The following is a 19,010-nucleotide window of genomic DNA, read 5'->3' as shown; positions in this document are numbered from 1 at the left end:
CCCCATAACCATCAAGGAAATTAAATCAGCTATCAAAGCTCTGAAAATAAGAAAATCATGCGGAGAAGATACAATCTCTAATGAAATGCTAAAAACGTCTGCCGCATTCATAGCTAAATCACTGGCTAAACTATTCAACCTAATCCTAGGTAGTGGTAAATTCCCCTCTCTTTGGAATAAAGGTATGATAAAGCCACTGCTGAAGTCTGGAGATCCCTTGAACCCACAAAACTACAGAGGAATTTGTATAAGCAGCTGTTTAGGAAAACTTTTCACTTCAATTCTAAATACCAGGGGCCAATTCCATAAAACCATTCTAAGCCCTAGTTGGTTGCTAAACTTCATTCTACCTCTAGTTACCTACTAACTCTATTCCATAAAACCATTCTAAGCCTAGTATAGTTCTAAGTTTCATGCTAAAGTTAGAGTAGGTCTGGGTCTCTTCTAAATCACTAGTATCATTCTAATTCATTTCTACCCGCACCTCCGAGTTGATAGAAATGAACCACGGGTTGAGGATATCGAACCAGGGCGGCCGCAACCAGATTTGGAGGAATACACCGGACATTTAAATGGACACAGACCACGTGCATTGTTCATACAAAATAGATTCTAAACTTTATTCTTGCTTGAGAGAATGAAATAAGAAATAACATTGGATTTAAGTTTTGACAGGAGATTTAATGTTTTATGCGAATGTCCTACCATTTACATTTAGAATTATTTTACAGACAGTGGATAAATGATATTGCTTACAAACTGAAATACACTGGTGATGAATGGTCAGTGTCATCTTTATGTGTGCTTGCATTAAGTTTACGTTCCAAAAGTTCAATTTCCAATTTCAATTTCTTTTGTTTTAACTTAAGATCCTCTTGCTTAATTAGTGCATTTGCTCTCTCAATGTTAATCAAATCTTCATATGCAGCATTCCTTAGAACCTTGCTTGGTCGAGTTTCAGAACTGCCAGATGACACTGTTGCATGAACTGCCGGCACTATAGTTGCGTTAGAAAGGCCTCTATCATCATCTCCTGATTCTACAATGTAAAAGATACAGTCCAAATTTAAAGCATTCTCAATTTAGTAGTGCCTGAAAACCATTCCAAGTAATACTCATTATAATATATAGCCAGTGTAAAGAAAAGAAAAATCACATTTTGCACTTTGTAAAAGTTTACCTAGTTTTTTTTTCTTTAAGTACCAAACTGTCACATGCACTTGCAGGTACATGTATAGGCCTCTATGGTAAAACTAACTGTAAAATGAATGAGGGCTCAAAATAAAATTATTGTTATGCTCTTACCTGAACTGTCCAGTGGAACCGATGCTGCAGCAGTTGAGCTGCATGCTGGTGATACCACTCCCTCCAGTCCTTTGAACCCCGGGGTTTCTTCACAAAGATCAAGGATCTTTTGCTGAGCAGGGGAAGGATCGGCTGTTGGCTTTCCACCACCAGTCTTTTTTTGTGACTTCTTCTGCTCAGTAAGCTTTGCGCGAGATTCCATTTTTAGTTTGGAGAGTTTTGTCTTCAAGTCTTCCAAAGATCTTGACACATTGGGAAACCTTGCCTTGTGCTGACTAAGTATGCTTTCCCAAGCTTTATTTTTCCTAGCATTGGTGTTAGCATCCTTGTGTTGACTATCTAATATGTCCTTAAATTCTTCATAGCATTCTGCTATAAAGAGATTTTCTTGTGTCGAATAATTGGGCTTTCGTTGTCTCTTCCCTGAAGTTGCCATTTTGACCCCTTTCTGTATAGGGCTTTTATAGAATACATGGTAATGCCTTGACCAGTACTTCCCTCAGCCTGCGATCAGCTCAACTTTCACTGTCACTGCCTTTTGTTTGGCGTAATTGACCCTGTGGTTTTGTGGTTTTCCTTTGAATACACCATTCTAGCCAAATCTTAGCAAGCAACTAGTAAGAATGATTCTTAGTTTGGTTTTATGGAATAGAAATTAGTTGATTGCTAACAAGTATACAACTAGGGATTTAGAATCATTCTAAGGCCTAGTATCATGCTAAGTTAGAATGTTTTTATGGAATTGGCCCCAGGCTTCTCTCCTATATCGAAGAATGTGAATGTCTTTCTAAAGAACAAGCAGGGTTCCGCCTACATATAGAACCTCAGACAATATGTTCATTCTAAACAGCCTTATTAACCAATTCATCAATAAGAATAATAAGTTATATGCATGTTTTATGGATCTTAAAAAAGCATTTGATAGCGTGTGGATTGAAGGTCTATTCCTCAAAGTATTAAAACAAAAAATAGGAGGAAACTTTTATAGAACAATAAAACACATGTATTGTTAAGTCTAGTTATGTAGTAAAATCATAGAACAGGAAAAGAGGAGGAAGATAAATCTTGAACAACTTGTCAGAAAAGAAAAGGAGAAAGTAGTTTCAAAATACCAGAGCAAATTTATTGATACAGTTTCGTAAACACCCAAATCCCTTGCATAATTGGTGGTTCAGTGGTATATGCAGCATAGATCAGTGTTAAGTCTAAATATAGGTCGTTTGCTGACGTAACAAGGTCAAGGTCGCAAACAAAAAAAGTATGGCTGCCACAAGACCACGAGGTTATGCATGTACAAGTTTAAACTAGTCTAAACGTATTCAAAAGTATTTATAAGGTGTTTTGGACAATACCACGGACAATCAAAGGCATTCATAAGGTGTTTTGGACATTACAACAGATGATCAAAGCTATTCATAAGGGATTCTGTCAAGATACTGGACATTACAGACGGATAGAAAGGAACGGATAGAAGTTAGTAAATGAAAGATAACGGCGATACATGTACTTTTCAGTTCTGTGATTGATGATCTTGATAAGACTTTTAATATATGCAAACAGGAAACATTTTTATGTTGCGGAATAGAACCATAAAATAGAAGATAGTGCAAGGCGGTTTATGTTTTGATATGCGGACATGATCTAATGGATGGACGACAAAGTGTCAAAGTTTAATAAAAGATATTGGACATTACAAAGGTGTTTTGTGTCAAGATATTGGACATTACATGTATCAAACTACAGAGCTGTGCGTCAAAATTGGCCAAAGACGCACAAACTACTTTAAGACAGATATAGGAATAAGGCAAGGTGACAGCTTGAGTCCAATGCTTTTTAATATATACATAGATGATATGAAAAAATATTCAATGGCACATGTGATCCCGTAAAAGTTAATGCCAACACTACAATCAGTCACCTTTTATATGCTGATGACCTCGTTATTCTATCTAAATCTACAAAGGGCCTACAAAAAAGTCTTGACAATTTGGGGGACTACTGCAAAAAATGGAAACTCAAAGTCAATACCAACAAAACGAAAGTAATGGTATTTAGTAAGTCAGGCAAAAAACCAAACATGAATTTCACAATAGACCATCAAACAATAGAAATAACACATGAATATAATTATTTAGGGATAAAATTCAAATCGAATGGATCATTCAAAAGCGCACTTGATGATCTGAAAGGTAAAGCCATGAAGGCGGTTTTCGCAGTTAAGCAGGCTTTACAGTCCACCACCCACAATATGACCCAGACACACTTAAAACTCTTCGATGCCCTTATAAAACCCATACTTATGTACGGATGCGAAATCTGGGGACCATCAATCGCATCTAAAAGCATAAAATCTCTAAAATACATGAATACTTTGCCATTCGAAGTAGTACAAAATAACTATTGCAAATACATTTTAGGTGTGAGGCGCAATGCCAGTAATATAGCAGCTAAAGCAGAACTAGGCAGATTCCCAATTACACATGACATAATTGGTCATGCTACATCCTACTTGCAAAGATTTTCTGAAATGCCAAAGCAGCGCACTGCAAAAAAAAAAGAAAAAAAATGTATGAATATGAAACAAAACATGATACACAGGTAAAAAATTGGTCAAGCGAAATATTAAATACATTACTCAAAATCTAATGAAAATACAGACTAATACCCCCTCGAAAGCAGAAGTAAAAAATGCACTGGAAAGTCAATATACCTTTTTGTTTCTCAAAGAAATAGAGCGAGAAAACAGCATACTACGTATATATCGATTATTTAAAACAAATTATGAAAGGGAAGCGTACACAACAGCACCTATACCAAAACATGAAAAGCAAAATTTGGCAAAATTTAGAACAGGGGCACATGACTTAGAAATCCAAAGAGGCAGACCGAAAACCAAAATCAATACCCCCTGAAGAAAGGATCTGCAAGTTATGCTCAGAAAAGACTGCCACACCCACACCACAAGACCCCGAAACAGTCCGGATACCGAAATTTTTAAATCAGCGAAAAAGTGTATATTACAGAAGAAGAGTCGAGTAGTCCGGCGACTAATCCGGTTACTCTGCCAGGTCTTCCCGGCAGAGGTTGGGTGAACTGGACACCCTAACAGAATGAAAAACAAAATCTGTTGAAGATCTGCGTATCATTCCAGAGTATTGTATATGACGTGTTATAAGTGGAGCATTCATTAATATGTATATAAGTTTATAAGTGTAATTTGTTTAAAACCAAATGATTATTGGGATGTAACAATAATTGAATACATATATTTGATAAAATATAATTATATGAAGTATCCTATATAAAATTTATAAGGATGGAATGGGGTATAATTTGTACCATTTTAAACGGCGTTATTATCATAATAATTATCATTATTTCATTGTTGTGGTCGTTGTGAGAGTATCTAGTTTCAATATGTTGTTTGATTTTAATCCTCATGAAAAGGTAAAATTTGTTTTGTAGGATTCATGTTTACAGATCAAGTATTGCAGATTAAATTTAAAGTTTGGCACAACTGTTTAAATGGGTCTAATTAAAAGGATTTTTATATTCTGGGAATACAGGTTGTTCATGTTGATGTCATTTTAAAATAATGTACCATTATTTTTTATAAAGAGGGGAAGGCGTGTGGAATCCTGCATAAATTCCACATTGTGTAGTCATAGTTAATCAACATGTTATTATCTAATTTGCGTCTGTCCTGTATACATTTGGGCTTCGTTCACATGCAATGTCTATTTTCTAAATTCTATTTTCTATTTTCGGTATGTCTTATGATCACGCTCTGTGCCCTGAGTATCCCGCGGCGTAATTACTGGCAGCGCGAGCCAGTTACTTATACGAAGCTGTAATTAATTCTCGGCTGTGCTCGGAGGAGATTCCGATACCTTGACGCATGCGCAGTAGTATCTCTAAGTTGTGGAGTTCATCAGTTTACTTGTGACGACTCAATCATACAGACGCGTAATATGGCTAGTGGTAGTGCAAAACAATTTGGAGGAAGGTCAAAGGGTGTGGAAAATTGGACAGATGCTGAGACTATCGCTCTAATCAACATCTGGGGGGAGGAAGATTTGCAAACACATTTTGCGAGTGTGCGTTTCACTAATGTTCAGGTACTCAGAAAGATTGCGGAGCGGCTGAGAAAGGATTACGGTGTTGACCGTACAGGCCAGGCTTGCCAGAACAGAATCAGAAAGTTAAAGGGGAACTACAAAAAAGTCAAAGACAACAACAAGAGAGTTTCTTTTGAATTTTGCAATTATCAATTACACTGTCAGATTTTCGACTTCGTTCACCTTATTTTTCATAGGGTAGGCCTATCTTGTGATTCGTCTCTCAGGTGATGTTACTGTTGATTACCAATATCCATGTGTTCATTATATCTTCACGTGATTCTTTCCTTATATTTTTTTTCAGTCGTAGTGGTAGGGGCCACAAAACGTGCAAGCATTTTGATGAACTAGACAAAATACTTGGAAATCGCCCATTGCAAATGCCCCGCAACTTGCTAGATACAAGTACAAGCACCCAAGCCACAGGTAAGCCATTAAAAATTGACAAGCCAGGTGAATGAGAAGATTTGGGGTGTCACTGTTGTAATGTCCTTTGTTTGTGGACCCATCTACCTGGCATCCACAAACAAACAATTAAGTATAATTACCTTTTTCTTCCAGTAGCTTGCTCCTGGCATTCTGCAAACATGCCACTTTTAGAAAGTGATACAATCTGTCATCTTGATAGTACTACTCCTTTTGATATTTATTACAACAAAAAAAGCCATTTTCCACTTTGCCTGAACACAGATGATTATTAAAGCTCATTCTTATATGGTAACGGTTATGTTTGGAAAAGTTGTTTTTCTTCTAGAGGGCATTTAAATAAGGTCATTTGTTTACATTTTATTTCCGCTCTTGCCTGTTTTTTACATATAACTTTAGTACACCTTTTTTAATAAGACAATATTGATTGAAAAAACTATATGAAACAGGTATATTTTTTATTGTATTACAGATGAGAACTCCCATGATGATATTATTGAGGATGGTGATGAAAATATTGACGAGGAGGAAGAGCTGGATGACGCTGTGGAACCAATGGGGTCTCCTAGTGAACGCCAAAGGAGTGCCAGCTTCAGCTCAACGAGTAGCGCTGACAGCTTTATTCCTCTGAGAAGAGGTGGTACTGGTATGTTTAAATATGTTTTTTTCTCAAAAGGCTATTTTAAACTGAAGCACAAAGTTGTTGGTTTGCATTCATATTTGAAAGATCCTGGTGACATATGTGTTTTTTCTTACTGTGTTTATAATATTATTAATGAGCTGGTCTAGCAGATTAGATTATTGAAATGTACCTACCACTAACCAGTATACATGATAATTTATGAAATTGATGTTACACTTCTTTTGTGAATTATATGTTGTGCATTAAAGGATGAATAGGAAAAAGTCCCTCTGAACAGTCAGCCGTGACCTGTCCCATTGTTGAACTTTAAGGTTTATATTAAATCTTGATTTTGCTATACACTATATCTGCGATTATTTCTTTCCAGGCACCAGAAAGCGAAGATCAACTGGGGAAACCTTAAGCGAATTGTGGGAGTCGATGGTGGACGAAATGAGAAAAGAACGCGCTTCAGCTCTTGAGTTTGAAGAAAAAAGACTGAAGGCAGAACAGGAAATGCAGATGAAAATGTTTGATAGAGAAGACCGTCAACGGGCAATGGATCGAGAGAGAGAGGAGAGGCAACGACAGGAACGACGAGACGAGAAGGAAAGAGAAAGACAGCACCAGCTTGAAATGATGCGTCTTCTTATGCAAATTAAAAATTAAACGGCCATTCCACAAAAGTTTTATAAGATAAGGACACATTCTTGCAAGATTGCATGATTACAATGAGAGTATCCTTTCCTTGTTAGGAAGATCACATGATTCCACTTCAAAGTGTGAACCATTTACAAGGTTGTAGAAACAAAAGGTAAATTATTGTTGGTACAAAAACGACTAACTATATCCTCGATTGCAATGAAAAAACTTTTGGCAAGTGCCATTTAAAGTCGAATTGATATTATAAATTAAAGGTATGATCAGGCTTCTACTCGAAACAAAACATGCTTTTAAAAATAATTTGTTCTTCCTTGGACAGTAAAACAATTGTGTGTCTACTCATTACAGATCCTGAGTAGTCACTATGTTAAACTTCACAATGGCAATTTATCAATCTGTCGATCAATGAGCACACACATATCTAATGTTCAAATTTATTGTTTATTAAAACCAATAAATGGCAAATGGTTACAACGGGTTGCTTTGTTTACTTTTTTTAACAACGTTTATTCAAAAAAAAAAAAAAAAAAAAGAAATGGAGGCAAGGCGCTGGAAGCATTATATGCTCTCCACAAAATTAAATAAGTAAATAAATAAAACAAATGGATACATATATACAAATATTATGGAGCACAAATTAAGTACAGAAAGAAAGAAGAAGAAAAGAGATAGTACCTATTAAGTGATGACAAAGTTTTCGAGAAGAAAATTTGCAACAGTTTCGAAGATAATTTCATTTTGGGTGGGTGATAAAGATCCATGACTAGAGAAATAGGGACAATTTTCTTTCTGTTTTTTTTTTTTTAACATCTTTATTCTCAAGAGGATTAAATATTGATACAGTATAAATAAAGGTGGCAATTCGCCTAGGCATTATATGCTCACCTTTGAAATTTAATAATAATAATAATAATAATAATATTCAAGAAAAAGACAGTGACGAGGACATGAGTGGCATTAGAGGGGAGTGAGGGACAGGGCATGGGGGAAAGGTAATTATGGGGGGGGGGGGGCAATGGGCCATCAGGAGAGAGTGGTAGGCGCCAGAACAGAAATGGAAGAAGATTCAGACATTTTTGATTAAGAAATCTGACACTATTTCGAAAATCTTGTCGTTTTGTCCAGATGTTAGTGTTTTATGGCCATGTAGGAAGAGGAATATCTTATCTAGTTGGGTTCTGAAATATGCATAAGTTACACCAAGTATATCTTCAACAGATTCGTAGAGATCACGATATTTCCTCTGTTTCAGTGGGCATTGAAAGAAAAAATGCCGGATGGTTTCGGGTTTCCCACATAAACAGTTGGGAGAAGCCATAGCTGTCCAGTTGTGGTCATATAGTTGGGCTCTAAATAACAAATCGACTCGGGCCTTATTTAGGATTTTTTCATTTTGTCTCGGAAGCTTCAGATGGGTGGTGGACATTGTTGCTGGGAAGGTTTCATTTCTAAGGTTATACTTAAGGGAGGATGCAGAAGGAAGATTTTTTTGAGTGGTGTTTAGTTCATCCCAGCTTGTCATCAAAAAGTGTCCAGGACCTTTGTATGTGAATTTAGAGGGAATTATGTAGTCTCTTTTAGATGTTGTGCGTAGAGGTAGCATGGATTTATTTCTAAACGGGATGAAATAGGTAGAGACATAGGAAGGTGCTAGTTGATTGTGGATATTGAACATGATTTTTTTTCGCGTGGTTTCTTCGACGTTCCTCTAGTGAAACCCAGTTCAGCTGTTTCAGTACTTTACAGCGATTTGAGCCAGGAAGGGCCCCCAGTATATTAAGGCCAGCTTGATACTGGAGGGAGGATAGCTTTGATAGGTTATGTAGAGACGCGGTGCTATAGAGAACATCGCAATAATCAAGCAAAGGCGAAATGTACGCATTGTAAAGTATGTTAAGATGCTTAGATCGTAGAGTTTTAGAAAGCGATTTTAAAGGATTTAGTGCACTTTGGGCCTTGCTTAAAGTATATGTAATATGCTCGGAACAGTCAAGTTTATGATCAAGAATAAACCCAAGGTGTTTGTGGAATTTTTTCTGTGTTATAGCCGTGTTGCATAGAATAAGTGGACTGTACTTTTCTACATTTTCTTTTTTCGTAGTAAAAATCACTTCATTGCTCTTTTTGTGTTTTAAAAGAGGTCTTACTTTCATGTAGAATTTCATTTATTTTTTGGTAAAGGGGAGGGTACCTTAAATTGAGTGAGGGGCATCTGAAAAAGATGCTTACTTTCAAGGACTACATAAATACATTTACCACAGCTGGATACCGCTTATATGTTGATCTTTGTATCTGTAGAATTCACATTCCATATTTTACCAGAGTAAGAGGTTAATTTATAATTTTAGTAACAGAGGTCAGGAAAGTAAGAAAAGAATAACCTCAGGGTAGTTTCCCTGGACTTGTTAGTCCTTATCTTAAACCCATGCCTTGCTATCTATCCAAAAAAACATTGTCCTTTTTGTTACTTAAACTTCACAAATCAGGATTGCCATTTTGTACAGAAAGTACAATTCCTTGACACCTGTTTTTTTAAAGATGCATACAAAGTCAATTTTTTGTCACAAAAACCAACCAAATGCCAGCATATAGTTTCAAGTAGTATAACTAAGAGAATTACCAAAAGGCATTGTTTAATTTTACCCCAAAATGATGTTTGAACAGATTTTTCTGCTGGCATTCTAAGCTGTATGTCAATGGGGCAGGAAAGTAGGTCACAGAATTAGGTTAAATTTACAACCATAAATTTAAAGAAAGGAGCAGTCTAAAGGTCTTTTATGGCTGATCGAGTGATCTATTCAGTTTATCCCTTGGCATGTCAAATTTATTTGAGTCATATAAGAATCTAGTAGAAGTGGTTTACATGTGTTATTGGGAATCCACTTTCCACCGATGCTCGGTTCGTATGTACCTTTAATATCACCAAATTTTAGCCAATGCTTTGTGATACCTTGAGCGTCATTGCTGTTTTGCGCTGTGCACTTTCGAATCTGCAGCAAGTTAAAGAAGAAATAAAAATTGAGCTTGCAATGCCTGCATCTTGAACCTAGGGTGTAATCCAACAAATTGTAAATGTCCTATAAATTACTGCATTTTAACCCTTATAATGGGTGGAGAGTAGGCTGTGGTTGATAACAAATTAATCCAAAATTGAGAATATGCCCATGGTAAACAAAATAACGTAATACCCCATTGTTACTTTTGGTAAATGCACACATTATCTGCATATACCACAGTCTTAAAAATACAAGAGACAATGAAAGTAATGAATAAGTTTATTATTTTCTGTAGCCAATTTTTGTTTTTAGGTCAGGTAATTCAAACTATTCAAAAACAGAACTACTATCCTTAAATGGAGGAAGAAAGTCTATCTATTGAAAAACCCCATTAACGATTCCCTTATATCTTTTCCTCGAAACCGTGCCCTCTCCTCTCTAGGCGGTGGATGATACCCTCTGTGTTCACGGTCCTGCTCCACTTGCAAAATAAACTCAAAATTCATTTCATGTTTGTGAACTAAAGAAATGTTATGTAAAGCAAAACATGCCATTAAAAGATGCGAAACAAATTCAGTGTCAAAATCAATACGATATTGGAGAATGTTCCACTTCTTTTTTGTCCTCCCAAAACAACATTCGATGGGCATCCTTGCCCGAGAATGTCTATAATTATAATTAGTATGCATCCTATTTAGGTGTCCATTATCTGGGAAGGGCCTCATTAGGTAGGGCTTCAGCGGGTAGGCAGAATCTCCCAAAATAAACAATGGGACATCTATTCCTTCAATGTTTCTTACATCTTGATCATCCATTGGGAACAGCCTCCCCTCTTCTGCCTTCCTGTAGACATTTGAATTTGCGAAAACCCTGGCATCATGGACACTGCCGGGCCACCCCACAACGACATCCAAAACTCTGGTCTCATGGTCACACACAACCTAAAATGGATAAAATATCAAGCTCATGCCACGTAATGAGTAAAAAATATTTTCACTTTAAACTGAAGGAAGGATACAGCAAGGTCAGAAAGTTTCTTATCCCCAAATTAATCATTTTTAGTCAGCTTATGAAAAAAATTTTGGGGGGGGGGGGGTAGTTAGATGTGAGACTTTAATAACTTTATTTAGGAAATTCTACACTTAGTAAACAGAAAATTAAAATACTAATATAATAGTCTCACTTTTATTACTATTAATTTAATGTTCTATTTCTAAGTATTGCTAAAACAATATTGTTATTGCTAGCTATCACAAGTCTATTTTTTACCTGAGCAACAAGGGAATAAAATCCCTTCCTATTGTAATAATCTCCCTTGTGCTCCAATGGTGCCACAATTGGAATATGCGTCCCATCCATGGCCCCTACACATTGAGGCATCCCCCATGTTTCCTCAAACCCCCTCACAATGGCATCGAGCCTCTCCCCCGTAGGCATTTGTATGTACAGGGGAGCAATGTGTGTTGCCAAAGCCACCACCGTGTGTCTGAATATCATGCACACTGTTGAGCGGCCCAGCCCAAACAGATGCCCCACTGTCCTGTAGTCTGTGCCGTGTGCCAGAATCCACAGGGTAACAGCCACACGTCGTCGCATAGAAATCGATCTGAAATTTAAACACCAAATATTAAACACAAGAAACATTCCACATAATTTCTATAACTAAAACACCCTAAAATCCTGCAATTCAATATTTTATGACAGGATCAAACACAGAAGCATTCTTATAGTAACCATGCAACAGCTATCTTTTGCTCAGTGGAAAAAATGCTGACAAACATAAAAACTAAACCACTAAATTCTGTTTCATATTCAAGCATAGAAGATGCTTATAATGAAAAGCTACAATGGTATGTTGGCAGTTTTATTATCTATACAATTATTTATTACATGTTTCTTTCTTACCGATAGGAATTAAAATATCAGTGTCCCGTAAGATCATAACCTACCTCCACATCCCAGGTGTTGGTAAGTGCAGGGCTAATTCATTGACCAGATATTCAAACGTCTCCCGCCTCATTCTGAAACTTTCTTGCCAGTCCCTATCATCAAATGTTTCATTAACGATTCTCTCCCACCAATGGCTTGACCTAAAACAATAAAACTACATAACATTAAATACAAAAAAAAAATGCATTATGCATACATTTCTAGTATAAAAAGCAATCAGGCTTGAATAAAATTCCCTTGTTTATTGTTGAGACTTTTCTATAACAAAATTCTTCTTGCATATGAACAATGTTAATATAATGGTTTCATAAATATATATATATATATATATATATATATATATATATATATATATATATATATATATATATATATTACATGTATGTATAACACTAGTAGTTTACAGGGCCTGCAAAATGTACTGAAACATTTTAGTGCTCAATAAATTATTATTATAAATAAATACATTTACCTTAGCTAGGTGTACACATGTATATATTCGCCTTTAGTTACCGTTTCACACACTTTATATTTATCAAACTTTTTTTTTTGTGTGTGTGTGTGGGGGGGGGGGGGAGTTATACCTGACCTGACGATTCACCTCATCTGGATTTCAGAATTTGGGGTCCATAATACATTGAAATCGCCGTAAAATAGTCGTGAAGTCGTGTAAGGAAACGAACACGAGGAAAATGTCACACTGTTGAAACATTCCCTGTTGATAAGAATAGCAAACATTACCTTTCCCGAGACCATATAGTCCTCTCAGGTGAGCGATCAGCACAGACAACAACAAAAGCAGCATCAACTGTTTTCGCCTCCTAGCTCGCATTCTATAAAATCTCATCCTCCGTTGCCGCATCGCTTGCCATCGGATCATGACGGTTGCACTCGTATCTGTCGTGTGTATAGCTTCTTCATCTTCTTCGTCTTGTTGTTGCACAAAATCGACAAACACATTTTTCAAAGCAATCGCGGTCGCCATAACTTGCTAACTTCCTACTGCGCATGCGTCAAGGTATCAGAATCTCCTCCGAGCACAGCCGAGAATTAATTACAGCTTCGTATAAGTAACTGGCTCGCGCTGCCAGTAATAACGCATCGGGATATTCAGGGCACAGAGCGTGATCATAAGACATACCGAAAATAGAAAATAGAATTTAGAAAATAGACATTGCATGTGAACGAAGCCTAAAATATTATTTTCTGTAAAGGCCCATAGGTAGGCCTATGCTTGAGACAGATGCATATCACCTGTTAATATTGCACAACAATTAGTATGTAAATAAGTAGCAGCCACATGTTCACGTATGTAAATAAGAAGCTGCCACATGTATGTAACAGGCGGACTCTCGTATGGTTTAAAATATATTTATTGTACCTAAAATTTTCACCCTGTAATGAACGGTGACATATAATTAGATAAAATAATATACAACAAATAATAAATATGCATTTCCTGTAACTATTAAACACTTACATTTCTATAGTTCTTCGTTTACCTCTTTGATAAAGAAATAATACATTTGATACAAATTACTAAGGCTTATAACGGCTTACCCTGATGTTTTTCAAGGGTGTTTTAGAAAGAGTGCTGGTTACACAAATAGGTGGCTTGGTCTGAAAACTAGATCGTAGAAAATGCTGTAGTATAGCATAATGCAATAGAGTTGGGCACGTAAAAGACAAGATAGAAAAGCAGATACTAAACTGAACTAGAATTTACTAGACTATCCCCAACTTACCACATACAGACAGACGCACAGCAACTCCAGCACTGTTTGAAAATCCGGCGCCAATGCCTTTTATAACGAGACGTCACATGACAAAGACGCGGGAAGACAGAACAAAGGAACATAGACAAAGGAACATAGACAAAACACCAATTAGGGGGCGTCAGAAGCACAGCAAGTCACAAGACAAGACAACTCGAGACGAGTGCACATTTATACATAGTTACACTCTCCCCCCCTCCAGTGAAATGTCGTCCCGACATGCACACACACACACGTCAATAACACCACACTGAATAACTGAATAACACAAAATATATTTCAAAATTTATTTCATTTTCAATTATCCTTTATTAGTTAATTATTTCTTCACAAATTGTGCTTTTATGTTAACTAAAAGTTCCGTCATTCACTAAGTCTCTCAATATGTTAACCTTAGTTTTCCAGTCAGTCTTTTCTTCTGACTCAGCAATTTGTGTGTAATTTACAAATTCTCCAGAGGTCATCCATGCTGGTTGTTTTCTTATTCTAGTACTTCTCCGTGGAGCAGGAGTTGGTCGTTCAACAACGATATGCCCTGGCATTTGAACATCACTAGCTTCGCTGCTCTCTGAAGATATTTCGCGCACGTCATCTGCTTCATTACCTTCTCCCTCCTCGAGGAGAGGAAAAACTATATCTTCACCATCACTTGTACTGTCTCCACTTTCTGCATCAGACTTTGATGAACAGTCTGCATCTACCGTTATATTTGTGTCTTGCTTGGAAGTTTTTTTTCTAGGTACGGGTCTTTTTGCATTTGAAATAGGAAGCTCAGAAAGTGGAAGTAATAAGTTTCTGTGTAACACACGTTTTTCATTTCTTTTATTTTCTTTCTGTACAACATACACAGGGATTTCATTATTTGGTTGAGCTAAAACAATGTATGGTTCGTTTTCCCATTTATCTGCAATTTTGTGCTTACCTTTGTATGCCACTATTTTTACAAGTACCCTATCCCCAACTTCCAAAACGGATCCTCTTAATCGTTTATCATACTGTACCTTTTGATGTTCTTGTGCCTGTCTTGTTTTTCTCGTTGCCAGCTCGTATGATTTTTGTAGACGCTTTTTTAAGTTAGTAATATATACAGATTGATTAGTATCCGAGTACTGACCTGATACTAAACCGAACACCACATCCACAGCTAGTCTTGGTGATCTCCCAAACATGAGACAGTAGGGGGAAAACCCAGTTGTGTCATGCACAGTACAGTTGTACGCATGAACAAGAGAAGTAACATGCGATTTCCAATCACTCTTTTCATCAATCTCTAACGTACCTAGCATATCAAGCAGAGTTCTGTTGAATCTCTCGGTAATTCCATTCCCCATAGGATGGTAACTTGTGGTTCTGGATTTCTCTATGCCACACAATTTGCACATTTCTTCTATCAAACTACTTTCGAAATTTGCACCCTGATCACTATGTAACCTTTGCGGGAAACCATAGTGATAAACAAATCCGTTCATGAAAGCTTATGCAGTTGTTTTTGCTGTCTGATTTTTAGTAGGAATGGCAATTGCATACTTAGTAAAATGGTCGGTAATGACTAGTATGTGTTGAAAACCACCTTTAGACATTTCTAAGGTAAGATAATCCATACATACCAGTTCGAGTGGTTGAAATGTCTCAATATTCACCAGGGGCGCTCTGACGTTTGTTGAGGATTTCCTTTTTACACATCTGTCGCACGAAGATATCCACTGCTCAAGATCATTGCACATACCTGGCCAGTAGAATCTCTCTCTTAGTAAGGCTTGTCCTCTGTCTTTTCCTAGGTGGCCCATGTCGTTGTGAACGCCGTGCAGTGCTTTTTCTCTAAAAGATTTGGGTAGTACTAATTGGAAAATTTGCTCACCTTTAATTTCAGTTTTCCTGTAGAGCGCACCACGTTTTACAACCAATCGAGAAAATTCCTTCCCAAGAGTCACACTCTCCTTATCATCTAAATTAAGGATTTTGGGCTTTTGCTTGTTGGTTACAGCCCTTACAAAGACACTCACCTTCTCGTCAGCCATCTGTTCTTTTCTCCAGTCTACGGGTGTCATATTGTCATTCATGACGTCAATGTCATTTAACACATGCTGTGACATGCTGAGGGTTTCAACATACCCTGTATCTATTTTCTGGCATATGGCCTTAATCACATCTGTTGAAATTTCTTTGAACTCACCTGCTGGAATTCTCGGCATTCTGGACAATCCATCGGCATCTGCATTTTTCTTGCCAGTTCTATACTTTATCACAAAGTTGTAATTGCTAAGAGCAGCTACCCACCGATGTCCTGTGGCATCAAGTTTTGCTGATTTTAAGACGTATGTGAGTGGATTGTTGTCAGTAAAAACGACAAATTCATTTCCATACAAATAGTCATGGAATTTCTTTGTTATTGCCCATTTTAACGCTAAAAATTCTAGCTTGTGTACTGGATAATTTCTTTCTGCTTTTGTTAACCCTCTAGATGCGTAACTGACGACTCTATTCTCACCTTCCGACTCCTGATACAAAACTGCACCAATTCCTTTCTGGCATGCGTCTGTGTGAAGTACAAAAGGTTTACTAAAATCTGGATACGCTAAAATTGGCGGAGACGTCAAACAATCTTTCAGTGTATCAAACGCTATTTGCTCCGTTTCTGTCCATTTCCATTCTGCAGATTTCTTTTGTGTCTTTGACTTACCTTTCTTGTTTTTGCATGATTTCACGTCTGGTGAGGTTATTAACAAATCATTTAGTGGTCTCGCAATTTTGGAGTAATCTTTCACGAATTTTCGGTAGTAACCAGTGAACCCCAGAAAAGTGCGTAATTCATCTACATATGTTGGAACAGGCCAATTACTAACCTTTTCTGCCTTTGTCGGATCAGCTTCTATGCCTTTTGCTGAAACAATATGGCCTACAAAACAAACTTTGTCCTGAAAAAGTCTACACTTCTTTGGTGACAGTTTCAATCCAGCTTTACGGAATCTTTCGAATACTGACCTTAAATGATCTAGATGCTCTGAAAATGACTTGGATGCAACTATGACATCATCTAAGTAAATGTGACAAAAACGTTCACCTTCATCCTGTATTCCATCCAATGTCTCTTCCATCATTCGTTGATACGTTGCTGGTGCATTGCTCAAACCAAAAGGCAGTTTGTTGTATTCATACAAACCTAGTGGTCCTGCTGTAAAGGCTGTGTATTCTTTGTGATCTTCTTCAACACCAAATTGGTAGTATCCACTTTTCATATCTAATACACTATAATATTTCTTACCTCCTAGGTCATCCAATATTTCCTCCACACGGGGTAAAGCAAATGCATCTTTTACAGTTCTTTGATTCAACTGTCTGTAGTCGACACAAAGTCTGAGGGTATTGTCTTTCTTTCTGACTAACACAATGTTGGATGCCCAAGGGCTTTGACTTTTTCTTATAACGCCAGAGTCCAACAATTTATGAATATGGTCCCTTACCTCAAGATACATTGATGGAGGGATCCTTCTATGTCTCTGCTCGAATGGCTCTGTATTGTTGAGATTTATTCTGTGTTTCACAAGATTAGTAAAACCAACATCATTCTCATCTCTTGAAAACACATCTGCACATTCTTGTAATAAAATATCTACAGCTGAACATTCTTCCTGATTCATACCAACCTTGTTTACCTCAATTTGAGATAAATGATTAAAATCACATGAGGCATCTGTACACTGATTACACAACGGTTCTTCAAGACAAGCCTGTACTTGGCATAGCACAGAATGAGGTGAAATTACAACAGGATGAGAATTCAGATTGCTTACCTGAATCGGGAAATTCTTAGCCATCTGATGCTCCGATAATAAACAAGGGGTTGTACTTACTCCTGTGGGAAGAGATGACTTCTGCCAGGGTTGCACAATCCCATATCCTGTACTAGAGCATACCTTCTTGTCAAGAAAACCAGACAATAAAACTGAAGTGTTACTAGGTATCACTATTTTCTCTAAGGAAGCAGATTTAACAATACCAATCTGATGGTTGTTTTTCCTTAATCTATCTTCCTTGAGCTTAATGCTTTTCATACACAACAGGAGAGAACTAGGAATATGCTTTACCTGCTGGTATCTCACGCCATATTTACCCTCAATGTCTTTCATCAACAAGTCTAGGACATTTGTACCAAGGATGACTGGAACATTCTTACCGTAACGGGCATCGGGCACTACCAACATCAGGCAGCTAACAGGACTAGATACTCCTGGTATAGAAACATCTACCTCTATGTACCCAGAATATGGTAATTGATGACCACCTGCAACTTCAATATCTAGGTTACAAAAGTCAAATGGTCTCAATCGATACTTGTTCTCAAATGTTTTAAAAGCACTCTCACATATTGTGGAAACATTCGAACCAGTGTCTAACAAAGCTGAAAAAGACAGATGTCCAATGGAAACAAGGCATTCATTAGACTTACCAACAACATTTTTTACATCCTTTCCAACCTGCTCGGAGTCTGTCGCACTGGTTAGGCAGACTCTTTGGAGTTTAAATTATCACTAAGATCAACTCTACAACCTATTGCAACATGACCAGCCTGTTTACAACGGTAGCAAATTATTTCTTTCTTAGGTTTACCTTTCTGATCTGTGGTTGCTCCATGTGCCCGTGAAGAAGTCTGATCTGCTGAAAAAAACTGATTGCGACTGTTACTGCAAGATCGATAACCACGTCCACGACCTCTGTTCATGTTCCTTCCACGGAAACCTCTACCACGGTAATTTGCACTTAAAGACCTTTCCTCAGTAGCACCACCATTAACACCAATGGTTTTTGAAGGAACAAACTGTTGCTGTATCTTATCAAGCTTAGAGCTAATTTGAAAAATCATACCTTTGAGGTCTTCCTCTGGATCAGTTTCAGCAGAAATGCATTTTACATGTGCCGACTTCTTCTCTTTTGTCTCATCTGGTTGTAAACCAAGTTCGCTCTCTACCCTTCTTGCTTCTACTCTTAAATGGTCAAATTATGGCACCATGTCCAACTTATGTCTAAGAGCTTCTCTCAATGGCCGATGTAAACCACTCCAAAATTTCATTCTCAACATATCATTTACAGAACTATCTGACATAGTTTTACTTACTAGGGCTCTGTCCAATATGTCTTCCAATCTACATCCCCACGC

General features: G+C 37.2%; 3 protein-coding genes across 4 annotated transcripts; 1 reads left to right on the top strand and 2 right to left on the bottom strand.

The window, feature by feature from the left end:
* Positions 1-290: 290 nt before the first annotated feature.
* On the bottom strand, positions 291-2,052 carry LOC147760132 (uncharacterized). The gene is made up of 2 exons (XM_086994050.1): positions 1,295-2,052; positions 291-1,076 (listed from the first exon to the last, which is right to left on the bottom strand). The coding sequence occupies exons 1-2, from the start codon at positions 1,739-1,741 to the stop codon at positions 753-755; spliced, it is 771 nt and encodes a 256-aa protein (XP_086850176.1). The 5' UTR covers positions 1,742-2,052; the 3' UTR covers positions 291-752.
* A 3,011-nt stretch (positions 2,053-5,063) lies between these two features.
* Positions 5,064-7,608, top strand: LOC106172922 (uncharacterized). Its single transcript, XM_013553849.3, has 4 exons — positions 5,064-5,545; positions 5,728-5,849; positions 6,322-6,495; positions 6,860-7,608. The coding sequence occupies exons 1-4, from the start codon at positions 5,277-5,279 to the stop codon at positions 7,138-7,140; spliced, it is 846 nt and encodes a 281-aa protein (XP_013409303.2). The 5' UTR covers positions 5,064-5,276; the 3' UTR covers positions 7,141-7,608.
* Positions 7,609-10,391: 2,783 nt separating this feature from the next.
* LOC106172923 (uncharacterized) lies at positions 10,392-13,405 on the bottom strand. 2 transcript variants are annotated; one of them, XM_013553850.2, is made up of 4 exons: positions 12,822-13,405; positions 12,080-12,220; positions 11,400-11,736; positions 10,392-11,071 (listed from the first exon to the last, which is right to left on the bottom strand). In XM_013553850.2, the coding sequence occupies exons 2-4, from the start codon at positions 12,148-12,150 to the stop codon at positions 10,502-10,504; spliced, it is 978 nt and encodes a 325-aa protein (XP_013409304.2). In that variant the 5' UTR covers positions 12,151-12,220; positions 12,822-13,405; the 3' UTR covers positions 10,392-10,501. The 2 variants fall into 2 exon arrangements, with proteins under 2 accessions (XP_013409304.2, XP_086875446.1); XM_087019320.1 differs by lacking the exon at positions 12,822-13,405 and having other exon boundaries at positions 12,080-12,335.
* Between the last annotated feature and the right edge of the window lie 5,605 nt (positions 13,406-19,010).

Source organism: Lingula anatina, chromosome 8 (genome assembly GCF_051362555.1).
Source record: "Lingula anatina isolate TDL-2025a chromosome 8, LinAna3.0, whole genome shotgun sequence".
NCBI lineage: Eukaryota > Metazoa > Brachiopoda > Lingulata > Lingulida > Lingulidae > Lingula > Lingula anatina.
The sequence above is the reverse complement of the archived record's forward strand: the minus strand, read 5'-3'. Positions and strand labels throughout refer to the sequence as shown.